The sequence below is a fragment of the Culex quinquefasciatus genome, chromosome 2 (genome assembly GCF_015732765.1).
Source record: "Culex quinquefasciatus strain JHB chromosome 2, VPISU_Cqui_1.0_pri_paternal, whole genome shotgun sequence".
NCBI classification, from domain to species: domain Eukaryota; kingdom Metazoa; phylum Arthropoda; class Insecta; order Diptera; family Culicidae; genus Culex; species Culex quinquefasciatus.
The window spans coordinates 131,243,248-131,257,417 of NC_051862.1; the positions used below are offsets into that span (position 1 = coordinate 131,243,248).

Here is a 14,170-nt window from a genome sequence, read left to right on the forward strand (position 1 = left end):
GCCGTTGAACATGATTTTTTTCGTAATTTCAAAAGCGTTCTAAACACGTGCTCGCGCCTCACAATCTTCGCGCGGTTCACGCGCGCCCTCTCTCAACAATCCGCCACCAGGGTTCTGAACGCACTGCAAGAATTTCTACTCCCGCGCGCCATCTCCGTTTTCCTGCAGTTTTGCACTCAACTAACGAGAGTTTTGACAGCTGGTCGTAGCATTTTCATCAAATCCGATTTTTGCCTCATCAAATCACAAAAAATCTTTCGCGAAAATCGTGCAAATTGTCGCGAATTTCGGGTTGATTCGGTGCGGCACCACTTCCGCCGGGTACGGTCCATCGGGTGGTGCAAATCGAAGTGAAAATCCTTTGCGAAAAGCGGTCCCAAAGTGGGTGAAACCATTTTTGTTTTCATCTTTGACGTCGGTCGCGAAGAAGCTCGTGTGCGTGTGTGTTCTTCCCAAATTTGCCGCGTTACTTTCGGAGGGGCTCTCTATTTTCGGGTGGACCAACGTGGTGTGTGGCCAGTGTCATCCGTGGCAGCCGTCGGTGGAAGGGCCAGGATCTGGGCGATCCGGACCCCGTGAAAGGGGAGTGGCTGTTGGGAGTGTGACCATTGGAGACCGTTCTGTTTACATTTTGCTGTCCCTGACAGGAGGAGGAGAAGGAAGAAGGGGTGGTGTCAACTTGTGCAAGTTTCCCGCTTTGGGGTGGCCTTGAACCAGAACCTGGGGCGGAAACTTTTTGAACGGAACCAACTCAATCATCGATCCACAGTGATAACCGTATGATGTGTCTGAAACTTCCGGTAGAAAGCTGGTAGAAATATCCCCGACGGAAGAATCATGTCCAAGACGGCGACACTGTCGGTGTCGACTGCTGCAGGAGCTGGGGCCGCGGCCGCAGGAGAGTTTGATGTGCCCGGCTTCGAGCAGCGGTTGCGGGACCTCAAGGATACCCAGGACAGCATCCAGCAACTGTCGGCGTGGTGCCTCCAGCGGAGAGCGCACCACAAAAAGATCGTCAACAGCTGGCTGAACGTGCTGAAGCAGGGTAAGTCGATACACTAAAACCCTTTTTTCACATTAAAAAACGTTTATTTTCGACTACTGTTCAAGTTTAAATGAAAATGACTCGACATGACCCTTCAACCAATTTTTCATGAAGTTTGGTCGTTTAAAAGATAGGCATTTACTAAGAAATCCATATTAGAAAATATTACAAATGTGTTGAAGCGCAGTACGCACCTCCAAAAGAAAAGCATCTAGAAACAGCCGAACGACAGAACAAAAAGAGGGAGCTTTTTCTCGGGGCTTTTTGTCATTCTCTGGCTTGTTGTCACTACCGCTGCTGCTTACTTGCAACGTTTCGTGACCCTTTTCCATACCAAGTGCCGCGGATAAAATACTATTACCGTGCTCAGAAGGTCATTTTGAGCACTTGTAGTTCTGAGAAAACGTGACTCTTATTTTATATTTTTCTCAATTCAGGTTTTGATCATCGCCATTTTGGCCTCCATCTTGGATTGAAAAAATCACAACAGGGCAGTTTAGGGGCTGTACTTTTTCCTCTCCTGTAGATTCTGTGTAATCCGTTATCAGAATCATCTCTGCGGTAAACCCAACACAGTAGGGCTGGCCGCTTTGATTTTGCTATACATTTTAAGGTGTCAGATACACTGCAATTATTAATATTGACACGAAAATTGCTTGGGCCGTAATCAAAACACAAAACTTTCCAGCATGCTTTCATCGGACTGGCTGGCTTTGTGTTAGATTAAATTAGATTAGATTAGATAAATGTCCATAAAATATGACATGGGATTTTGTAAAAAGCTAAAAATGATTTTTTGTTGGTTTTATGACTGATAGTTGAATTCTCATTATTTTTAATATTGAATATTTTTTATATTGATGTCTTTATGAGGGGAGAGACCAACTTGCTCTCCATCCGCAATGACTTTTCTTTCTCCTGATTTTCTGTTCTTTTGCTCTTCCTATCATCTGTTTCTTTACTGTCCGTGTGAGGGTTCATCGATACATCCGCATTAACAGATTTTCATTTCATTTTTCTTCTTATTTTTCAAGGTTTTCTTTCACACTTACTATCAGTCTTTGTGAAGGGATACTGAGCTCGATTTGCTCTCCATCCGCATTGACCTTTTCTCGTCTTTGATTTCTTTTGCCTTCCTCACTGAGGTAAGGCTATAATCCTGCTCTTAAAATGAACTTTTTATAAAAAGCTCTAATACCCACCTTCATATATACATATCGACTCAGAATCGAAAACTGAATAAATGTCTGTGTGTGTGTATGTGTGTGTGTGTATGTATGTATGTGTTCAAAAATCTTGCCAAGTTTTCTCAGCACTGGCTGAACCGATTTTGATCGAACCAGTTGCATTCGACTTGGTTTAGGGTCCCATACATCGCTATTGAATTGTTTGAAGTTTCGATAAGTAGTTCAAAAGTTATGTATAAAAATGTGTTTTCACATATATCCGGATCTCAATTATATGCATGTAAACGATGTCCGGATCCATATCCAACCCATCGTTGGTTAGGTAATCAAGAGACCTTTCCAACGAGTCGACAACATTGAAGATCTGGCAACCCTGTCTCGAGTTATGACCACTTAAGCGATATTTATGTACTTTTTTGAAGCCGGATCTCACTTAAATGCATGTAAACGATGTCCGGATCCATCATCCGACCCATCGTTGGTTAGGTAATCAAGATACCTTTTCAACGAGTCCACAACATTGAAGATCTGGCAACCCTGTCTCGAGTTATGACCACATAAGTGATATTTATGTACTTTTTTGAAGCCGGATCTCACTTAAATGTATGTAAACGATGTCCGGAACCATCATCCGACCCATCGTTGGTTAGGTAATCAAGATCAGGCCTGCAAAATGTTTCCAACCCAGCGTACACATGAAGCAAACCAAAATGTCAGTTCACTGGTAGCATGTGACTGTAAGCCTACTGTGTCCGTTCAACCACTGCCGCCTGACTCGTGCCGGTCGGCTGCTGGAGAATGAGAGACTTGAAAAAATGAGCTACACTCACTCAATTCGTGTCGTATGACTGACTCGTAAAATCCTCTCTAAACACTATTTTAACTATTTTTAAACAATTGAATGGTTCTAGACTGTGCAAAACACTTAAAACAACCATAACTTATATTCAAAATAACATTTCCACGCATAAATACCAACTTTTTGTGTAAAAATTTGTTTCTTTAAGTGTGTGCGTACAACGTCGAATGAGCGTTGGTCGACTACTGCCTCGAATTGCAGCTGCTCAGTGAGCTAGGGCACTCACGACTGAGTCGGGTTTGTTTATGTCACAGTTTTGCGGTTCAGTGAATGGATCTGAAAAAATCGTGTATGCGTCGCCGATTTTCGCGTCAGGACCTCTGACATTTTCAGCTCTGATCAAGATACCTTTCCAACGAGTCCACAACATTGAAGATCTGGCAACCCTGTCTTGAGTTATGACCACTTAAGTGATATTTATGTACTTTTTTGAAGCCGGATCTCACTTAAATGCATGTAAACGATGTCCGGATGAATCATCCGACCCATCGTTGATTAGGTTATCAAGATACCTTTCCAAGGAGTCCACAACATCGAAGATCTGGCAACCCTGTCTCGAGATATGACCACTTAAGTGATATTTATGTACTTTTTTGAAGCCGGATCTTACTTAAATGCATGTAAAAGATGTCCGGATCCATCATCCGACCCATCATTGGTTAGGTAATCGAGAGACCTTTCCAAGGAGTCCACATAATTGAAAATCTGGCAACCCTGTCTCGAGTTATGACAACTTAAATTATATCTGTGTACTTATTTTTCTGGACCTAAACAAAATAGCTGAAATATGTGTCCAAACCAATATTATACATTGTTGGTATAAAGTGAGGAAGGCATCAACCACATAGGTGGATTAAGTTAGTTTTTAATCAGTAGTTAGGATCAAAGTCGGAGATCAGGGAGGGAGCATCAGGACAGGGTTGGTATACTACAATGACGGAGACTGGTTGAGGATAGTGGAAGACCAGAACTACGTCATAAGGAGGAAATAGTAAATTAATTGTACAATCCTCAAGGAAAGTCTAATTACTACATATATTGACATCTGTCAGTCTCCAGCTGTCTGACGCGCTCTTTTACGCCAACAACAGGTTGCGAGCCCTGTTTTTTCAAGGGAATGATGGAACGAGGTGAATCACAAATCTGCGTAAATTTTAAATAAAGATTGTTCAGGTGTAAACCGAAAACGCGATCAAAAAGTTAAGTGGAAGAATAAGGCTTTCAACTGCTTATTTATTTGTCGGTGTACAGGACGCCGCACTGTTCAATCATTTCCTGGCGTACATTCAATTTTGCAGTCCAAAACCAGTCATTGAATTGGAAAAATAAAATTCTTTTTCAAATTTTCTTTTCTTGGTTTGTGTGCACCTAAGTCGAAGACCAAGATTGTTTACTTTTTGCTCTTTTGTCTGACAGTCTTGATCTGACAGCTTTATCACGGATTTTGGTCTTTCGAGTGGTCGTTCGAGATTTCCACAAAAGTGTCCACGTGGTTTATGGATGGTCCCTTGTCACTCTTTTTTAGGAGTTATTGGAGGTAACTGTCGGAAGGAGATTCTCTTCCCCTGAAGACACCGCGAGTGATTTTGCTTGTTCAGCAATCTGAGTTTAAACCAGAAAAAAGAGATAGAACTTTTTAGCAGGTTTACCAATCGCTCCTAACTCTACCATTTAAACAACTTATGTTGTACAAGTTGTGATAGCAACTTGCTTGCTCACTTCCTATTGAGTTATTTTTTTATGAGCTACAATTGAACGTCAAATTGCTGATATGTCAACATTGTAGGCGCGATTGAATTAGATGCTGTTGCGTTCGCCTACTTTAAGGATTAATGATTCCTCTTCGGTTGGCATCCGGGTGAGGAACACCCTCGTAGGAGTTGTTCAAATATTACGTCCAACGATTTTTGAGATTTCAGAACCACACTCTTTTCCCCACCGTCACGCAATTTTCCGCCCTTTTGACATTTGCGGAGAATGCCGAAAAAAGGTAAACAAGTCACTTCGTGCATCAGCCAATTTGCTTACCTTCACGTTGGCTTGGTTCCGTCATCGGCTAAAAGAAAGGGGCGCGCCAATGTGCGAAAAGAAAGAAATGTGTGATTGTAGACGGTATTGTTTTGATTCGCAGCATGATAAGACAACTGTACGGGGTTTCTCTTTCGTTAATTTTCAGGTATCATCTATCAGGTAGCGTGTGTGAACTCCGTGTAAAAAGGTGTCAAATTAAAACGTGACCCCGTTCGTTTGACAACAATTGTATTTTGTATTTTGCCGAAGACACTAAATCGATCAGAAATTCCTTCTTAAGATTAAGAATTTGATTGGCATGGTATGGAGACCTGTATTGAAAAAAACTATTGATGCAAAATTACTTCTTTTGACATAGGGACATGCAAGGACAAAGTTTCATCCAAATAAAAAAATAAATTTAAAAATCGCGAAAACCGCGAAACTACGAAAAACTTGCGAGAACTACTATGCATTTTCTCTGAATATACTATCTTTAAACATATTTCGATTGCTTTCTTCCGCAGTGAAAGTGGAAAGCCGACTCACGCTGTTCTACCTGGCGAACGACGTCATCCAGTACAGCAAGCGCAAAAACTACGAGTACGTGGACAGCTGGGGCACGTACCTCCAGAAGGCGACCACGCTGGTGCGTGACGAAAAGGTGAAGCACAAGATTCTGCGCATCTTCAAGATCTGGGAGCAGCGCGAGGTCTACAACGACGAGTTCCTGGCCGATCTGAACGGGCTGCTGAGCGCGACCACTTCGTCCAGTGCTGCTGCCGCCGCCGCTAAGAAGAGTCAGGAATCGGCGGAAAGGACAGGAAATTCAACGTCAGGGACATCGTCGTCGTCGTCGTCGGGTGCAACGCTGGCCACCGGACCGACCCGGCTAGCGGAGACCAAGCAGGCGGTGGCCGCGGCTGCCGCCGTGATCGTCCTGGACATTGAGGACTTCCAGACGGCGTCGCTCGTGTCGACCATCAAGGAGTGCGTCAAGAACGAGAACGATACGGACACGACGTTCAAGAGCTTGAACAAGACGCCGTTTGTGGACGTGGAGGCGGTCAAGAGCTCAATCAAGGGGAAAGGTAAAGGGGGTTGCGGGAGGGTTGCGCGTTGGTTGAGGTTTTAAGGTTTTGTGATTTGCAGATCGAAAGAGCGTCGAGGACATCGAGCGTGAGATTGAGGAGAACTTGGTACATTACCAGAGTTATGTGCACAGCTTGAAGACGGAGTTGAAGTCGCGACGGATGTTGATCAGTTTGCTGGAGCAAGCCGAAACCTTTTACCATAGTCAACGGGGGGAAGTGAAGGTGGTGGCCAATGTAAGATCTTTCTTGACTTTTTATTTCTAGAGTTGCTTTTCTGATGAATGCTTTTCATATCAGGCTTACCGTAACTTTGGCAATCGGCTCAAAAGTATGAAGAAAAAGCTGGACGAGCTGACGACGACGCTGCCGAGTCCGATCCCGTCGCCGGACATAAACGCGCCCTCGCCCGAGCCGGACATGGACCTGCAGCTGCCGGACGAGCAGAGCTACTTCAACATGAACGGGATGATGAACAGCAGCTACATGGACGGCAACCTGCCGTTCGACATTAGCGATTTCCGGCGCGAGTCGTCCTCCAGCACGGGTAAGACATTGAAAGGAAGTGTGCAGAATGAAGTTATGATCGATGTTTTCATCTTTACAGTGCAACCAATACAGGTGATCAACTCGAGAAAGGAAGAATCTGAAGGGGTGAACGACTTCCTGAAGTCGTTCTTTCCGGATACCCCCGGGCGAAACTACCCGCTCAGTGGAGGACGTCCCCCAGCTCAACAGCAGCAGCCAAACACTCCCCAGCGACCTTCCGCCGGAGGGTTTGGTCCCAGCAGTAACGCGTCAATGGATGATTACGGAGGTGGAGGAGGTCCCGCGGATTACACGGCCGGACTCAACAGCTACGGCGTACCTTCCAACGTGGTCGGAGGAGGAACCGACTATGGCCTGCCCGGGTTGGGTGCTCGACCCAACAATCACCACCCGGGAGCGGGCATGGGCATGAACCGGAACTACGGCGGAGGAGGTCCTCAGTACAACCAACCGATGCTATCGGATTATTCCGGTGGACGAGGACCGCCGCCGGGAGGACGTGGTCCGCTATTACCTCCGCCGGCTCCGCCGGTCAATCTGGATCGATCCGACGAGTACAACTCTACCTGGGACATGTCGATGACCTGGGACGGACCTCACGTAAGTTCAACCACTTTCAATCTCCGACCTTCTTTAAACATCCTCTCCCCCGACAGGACTCGTCCGGCTTCCAAGGGCTCGACACACCCGTTTCGCCACCGCACTACGAGCGGAAAGGCGATCGCAATACGAACGTGATCGAGTACATCGACGGCGTCAACGAGGACGGTCCGCTGCAGGACGTCGACCACCGGCAGCTGCCCAACATGGCGCAGCTTCCGCCGGCCTTCATGAAGGAAAAGGGCCGACTGATGGACGTGGATCACCGCAACCTGATCTCGCTGACCGGTTCGCCCGGACCGTTGCTCTCGAACAAATCCGCCCTCGACGATCTGGAGAACGTGGACGATGACGACGAAGACGACATCTTGCTAACGGGAAATCGACACAAAGGAGGCGATTCAAAATCCTCCGCCAAGCAGCCAACGCCAGTGCCAGCTCCGGTTTCACCGGTGGTCAACACTGCGAGCTCCAGCTCCTACTGGGCCAACTCCGGCGATGTTGACCTGAGGTTTGGAATTCCACCGGCGGCAGCATCTACAACAGTGCCAACGACGACGACGACAGCACCATCAACGTTGTGCAGTAACAGCAACAGTAGCATAGCGACGAACGCCACTTCCGAGTCCAAGGATCTCGACATGCGGATACAGTCGATGCAGAAGACGCTGGACTCGCACTTTGGCGAGGTGGGCTCAATCGGGGGAGATTCGAAGAGTGGCGACGAAGTGCCCGGCGGGTTACAGTCGCTGCAGCTGCTCCAGACGCCGGCGTCGTTGCTCGAAATTGACGATTTTCTGGTAAGTTGGTGTCCCCTCCTTGTCTTCCTCAAACATTGAACTCATTTCCATTTTTAACTAGCAAAACTTTGAGCGGGAAAACTTTGACATGAGCAAACCGCCCTCGCAGCTGATGAGCAACCAGGAGACCGATTTGTCGCCCTCGCCGTCACCGCCGTCGCTGACGTCGTCACTATCGAACGTGGCAGCTTCGACGCCCAGAAGGGGGCCATCGGCGCAGCCACAACGGCCGTCAAGTCATGGTGAGTATTTGATAATGACTGGAGAAATGGAACGACCCTTAGCATGAAAATATGGACACGAATTGGAACATGGAATGTACTGACTAGTGGACTGAGTTGGCAAGTATAAGGCAGGGACGGTGCTGAATCCGCGATAGGTAGAACGACCTGAGTCGGAAGACAGCGCTGGTTCATAGACAAAGACGAGGTAGCAGCAGTTCGTCAACGAGCAAGTTGGACCTGCTGCAGCTGGATAACAACAGAGCCGTCGGCAAATATCGGTTACTTAGTGACGGTACCGTTAGGCCACGAGAGAATGGCTCCCGCTACGGTGTCGAGAGAAAACAGCAGCTGGGTGGCAGCCCAACCCTAGACTAGGTATTCGCAGCCTTGGTTAGGCGGCATACTGAAGGAGCTGCACAAACCGAACATGCATGTGGCCGCCATGCAGGAAGTTCGATGGCCCGGAGAGCGTGAATTCGTTGCGGTAGGCCCCATCGCCAACACATCACGATGGCTACCGAAGTGATCAGCACGACCAGAGGACGCAAACCCAACGGGTGGTTCGAAGCGGAGTGCCGGCGAGTAACGGACGAATAGAACGAGGCCAGGAAACGTATGCTGATTAAGGGTACGCGTCGAAACTGTGACCAGTTGCGAATCGCTGAGAAACGAATCCACCGCCGAAAAGAACGGGAGTACGACGAGAGAGTACTTGCCGAAGCTCAAACACAGTACAACGTAATCGGTAAGCGGAGGTATTATGCAACTGTCAACGGTGTAAGAAAGAAGGCAACACCTTCCCTTGTGATGGGGGATGATCGAGATGCTGCTCCAAACCATCCGGTGTTTTTGTTGCGAAGAGCAGCTTCCGTCCGACTGGTTAGACGGGCTCATCACACCAATCTACAAGAAGGAGTAAAGACTCACACAAGATCCTGTGTAATTACTCTTAGCCCTAATAAAAATGAATCAGATGTTCACCCTGCGACAAATCCTCGACAAGTTACGGGAGTACAACCTGCAAGCACACCATTTATTTATCGACTGCAAGGCGGTGTACGGTTTAGTCAGCCGAAACAAACTATAAAGATTATGCTATAGAACACGGCTTTCTGGCGAAGCTAATCAGACTGATTCGTGCGACGTTCGACGGAGCAAACTCAAGTGTGCAAATGGCTTCCGAGACATCCGGAGCTTTCGTTACGTTGGATGGATTGAAGCGTATCATAGCGTTGGAGGAGACTTATCAGAGAGTATCCTGCGTTCTATTTTCGGCGGCAAGCTAGTAAGAGATCGGTGATGCAGGAACAACTTCGAGGTGTACCAAGACTACAAACACGCTTACATCGTGAAAATCATTAAACACGCTAGAGTAAAGTGGGCGAGACATGCAGTCAGAATGGTGGCTAAAACGATATTCAGCAGCGAACCCGGATGGGAATCTGCTGGAAATCTTCAATTAGTTCTGCGTTGGGTCGATATACCTGTTGCTGATAAGGTAAAGTATGTAAAGTAGCATCAAGCTTGACATATCCACCCGGATCAAGAGTATCAGAGGTGCTTTCGCAAGGCAAGTCACGATTCGACAACTTGATCGTCAAATCGGTGTTGCTCTATGTGAGCGAGAATTTATTTGTATCTGTCCAGAGCGTGCCGAAATTTCAGGGCTATGTGTTGAATGATAACATAATTAAAGTATGTTTAGATGAGTTCTTCCCATGGCATCGTTACTGAGATGGCATGTCGACAGGATGATTCTTATTTCTTAAAATGATTAAATCTGATGCCTTTCCTTCCACAGACGATGCCTCGGACGAGCACAGGAAACCGACGGACAACAACGAGAGCGTCGACATGGACCTGTCCGAACCGGAGGAATCGTTAGAACTCGACCAATTGGCCGCATCGGCCGCCCACAATTCGTCGTCAGGTAAGAGTGGCACCAAGCCGGCTCCTTCTACTTCTACGATATCTTCTTCGATCGCGAAACCTTCGGTGGTGGTCTCGTCCTCGCCCTCTTCTTCTTCTTCTACCCACAAACGAACCGATAACGGCAACAACGCCCTCGGTGCCAAGCCCAGTGCTACAAGCTCAGACGATACGACGAATGATTCTCTTTCAGAGCTTCAAGAGGGCGGCGGCGGCGGCGGCGTCGGTGACATCTACGAGGACTCGGCGGAACCGTACGAACCGTTCGAGGGTGAAGATCCGGACGAACCGGTGCCGGAGTTTCCGGACGAGGCGGAAATGGGAATGGCGCAACCGAATCAGCAACACCAGCAGCCGCCACCGTTGATGGCGGAACCGATCCAGCGGCCACCGTTGCTTCCGGATCCGGCCGGGTTTCCACCACACTTTGCCTTTCAAGCACAACAGCAGCAGCAACAGCAACGGAACCAGTGGGATCTGCCTCCGCCGATGCCACCGCAGATGAACAACTTTGGAGGAACGCCCGGCATTCCCAGCCTGACGGATCTGGCCAACTTTGGTGAGTTCCCGAGTCTTGCGGCCGGGCTGTCCAACATGGGTTCGCCGCCGGGCATGCCGCCGCACGTGTGGAACAACCAGTTCAACTCGCCGAACCGGGGACCGCCGCCGGGAAGCTTTGGAGGGTCGCCGTTTAACGGAGGCGGCAATCGGGGGAACAACAACAACTTTAGAAACAACCAGTGGCAGGGAGGACCACGGGATGGCGGTGGTGGTGGTGGACCGCGGCATGGTTCGCCCTACTTCCGTGGGGGTGGTGGCCGAGGTAACTTCCGTGGGGGCAAGTTCCGAGGGGGAGGCGGCCATCACAACAACAACAACAGGGGAGGCAATTGGTAAATAGTTTGTTTTTTCTTTTGTTTGTATGTCTTTGTGGTGTGTGCGAGCACGAGGTGTGGATGAGAAATTTAACTTTTATTAAGCATATATTTGTACGATTAATATTAAAGTTTTGAGAAAAACGAAACTCTATGAGAGTTTGCAAATAGAATTTAAACACAAAAATCAACCTCTTCTTAGAATAGAGTCAGATTTGCGATTCCTCTCCGTAGGGTCGTAGAATTTTCGCGTCCGCCGTCGGTGTGTTTTTCGTTTTTTTGGCGTGCGTGTGTGCGTGTGAAGGTGCGGCTGGCTTTGGCTGTCCCGATGACAGTTGAGCCAGTCAGATTTGCGATTCCTCTCCGTAGGGTCGTAGAATTTTCGCGTCCGCCGTCGGTGTGTTTTTCGTTTTTTTGGCGTGCGTGTGTGCGTGTGAAGGTGCGGCTGGCTTTGGCTGTCCCGATGACAGTTGAGCCAGTCAGATTTGCGATTCCTCTCCGTAGGGTCGTAGAATTTTCGCGTCCGCCGTCGGTGTGTTTTTCGTTTTTTTGGCGTGCGTGTGTGCGTGTGAAGGTGCGGCTGGCTTTGGCTGTCCCGATGACAGTTGAGCCAGTCAGATTTGCGATTCCTCTCCGTAGGGTCGTAGAATTTTCGCGTCCGCCGTCGGTGTGTTTTTCGTTTTTTTTTTTTTCGTTTTTTTGGCGTGCGTGTGTGCGTGTGAAGGTGCGGCTGGCTTTGACTGTCCCGATAACAGCTAGCCAGTTTGATTTGACCCTATCAACACCCTATCATACCATTTCAGCTCGATACACATCGAAACTCGTCGTTCGCACCGTTAATCAGTACCTCATTGAACATCAATCATTTAAAACTCGTGAAATCATCTCAAGTTAAAAATTACACTGTTTATCCCTTCATTTTTAATTACAAATGATTTTGGTTCTATCTTTCCACAGCCGGCTGTCTAAGACTAGACCATTTCATTTAAAATTTAACAACCGATAAACGGGAAATGTCTCATCCGCAGCATCTGATTGTTTGCCTTGAGAATAATATATAACACCTTTCAACAAACACTATGATTTTGGGTCGCATCATCATCTTCTATGATGAATCCTGACCAAACACCCTATCCTACTAACAAGTTTTCAGGTTCCTGGCGCTCGTGGGGTGTAAGCACAGAGTAAATCAGCTGCCCTAGTAGCAACCTGCGCTAACTAACATTCCCGTCCCTTAAAATCGAGGTCTACAAACTGACATGGCGGGCGCCGTTGGTGGCCAATGACTGTTACCTATTCGCAACTGATCTAGCTTTAGCAATCATGGTGTTTTATCTTTTCAGCGCATTCATACATGCTGTTGATAAGAGAAACACCACTAGATCGTCGAAGCCTATAATCAGTAGTGCTGAAAGGATATTACGGTTCTGTTCAGCAACGGAGGGGCAACCATGGGTGATCTCTCATGCTCATGCTCAAAAATCAACCTCTTCTTAGAATAATTCATGTCTAGTTTCATTTTCACAAGTCCGTCATTAGAATTGTGAGAAAAAGATTGAGAGAGTGAATGAGAGATTGCATGAATGTTGTTTATTTCTTTAGTTTCAGTTTTCGGAAAACTTAGAACCAAAAGAAAATAGTTAGCGAAGGGCAGAGCAGAAAAATAATGAAAATGTTTTCGTGAAAATTAGTGAAATAGCCGCCACACGTGTAAATAACGCGCGCAGAGTGTCGTCCTCAAGAAGGTGTAGAATTAGGAAGTAAACCTTTATGTTTGATTTCGTTCTACAATTGCTCGATTACCTTTCAATCCCCCTCACACTTCCTCCCTTCCCAGGTTAGACTCGTTCATTCGGAACGGAGGAGACGTGCTCCAGCTAATCACTCAGTTTGCGCCCACTTTAGAGCAGCTGAACAAGAAGTGATGGCGCGGATAAAAAAAGAACTTTTTTTCTGGGACGAAACGGACTGGACCCGTTTCTTTTCGGTTGCACTTTCTGCACTGGCCATTATTATTTGTTGACAAATAAGTTTAGGACATCGACGACTTTGGACTCGACTAGATCTGCAGAAAACAAGAAAAAAGAAAATCGCAAACTCTAATTTTACAAGATTGAGGGCACCATCTTATAAGAAAGGAGAGCAAACAATGCATTGCTAATATCTGAGATATTTTTGAGCGTGTAAATACAAATCTATTACTACTATTTATACTAGTTTGCTGTACTAAGAGAATGAACCAGAGAGGAAGACCAAAATGGTTTGGTGTGTGTACGCGCGCGTGTGCATGTTTTTCATCATCATTAGAAGCGAGTGTTGAACGACATGTCGTCCTTCCCCCTCCCATCTTTGTAGCAATAGAGAGAGAGAGAAAGAAAAAGAAAGAAAAATAGTGAGTTGTTTCTTTCGAATTAAAAGCTGCACTAAATGATGTAACAAAAAAAAAAAAAAAAAAAAAAAACAGATACAGAGAATTAATCCACATAAAACAATGGTTAATGTAGTAAACACGAAAAAGTAAAATTGAAAACGAAACTTGTTTCAATTGTTTATTGAAAGTCTCCCTCAAGCCAGATTCTTCGGCTGGTTATACTGCCGTTCTACGCATAATACTCCCATGTCGATTCTGACTTTTTGTCATTTTTAGGTTTAGTTTAACGTTTGCAAGCCAAGGGCGAATGATGCTGATGATACCTCTTCAGTTGACGCTCAGGCGAGGAACATCCTGGAAGCAGCGTCACTAACTACGTCCGTAGTTCTGTTAGATCATTCTTGATCAAGACAGTATAGCTCTGGTTCCTTGCAAGTGTCCTATTTTCCTACCTCCACGTTGGCTTGGTTTCGTCATCATGATGACAAAGTGTGACCTTGCTGGTGGCCTTTGACCGCCGCGGGTCAGAATCGAGACGGCTAAAAGAAAGGGGCGCGCCAATGTGGGACAGGGAAGTAATTTGTGATTGTAGACGGTATTGTTTTGATTTGCAGTATGTTGAGTCAACTG

At 46.8% G+C, this 14,170-nt stretch overlaps 1 protein-coding gene across 1 annotated transcript; it reads left to right on the forward strand.

The window, feature by feature from the left end:
- The first annotated feature begins 169 nt into the window (after positions 1-169).
- LOC6031951 lies at positions 170-13,632 on the forward strand. Its single transcript, XM_001842576.2, has 10 exons — positions 170-1,045; positions 5,629-6,192; positions 6,254-6,429; positions 6,493-6,739; positions 6,800-7,341; positions 7,398-8,141; positions 8,203-8,383; positions 10,167-10,295; positions 10,488-11,187; positions 13,007-13,632. The coding sequence occupies exons 1-10, from the start codon at positions 838-840 to the stop codon at positions 13,092-13,094; spliced, it is 3,579 nt and encodes a 1,192-aa protein (XP_001842628.2). The 5' UTR covers positions 170-837; the 3' UTR covers positions 13,095-13,632.
- Positions 13,633-14,170: the final 538 nt, after the last annotated feature.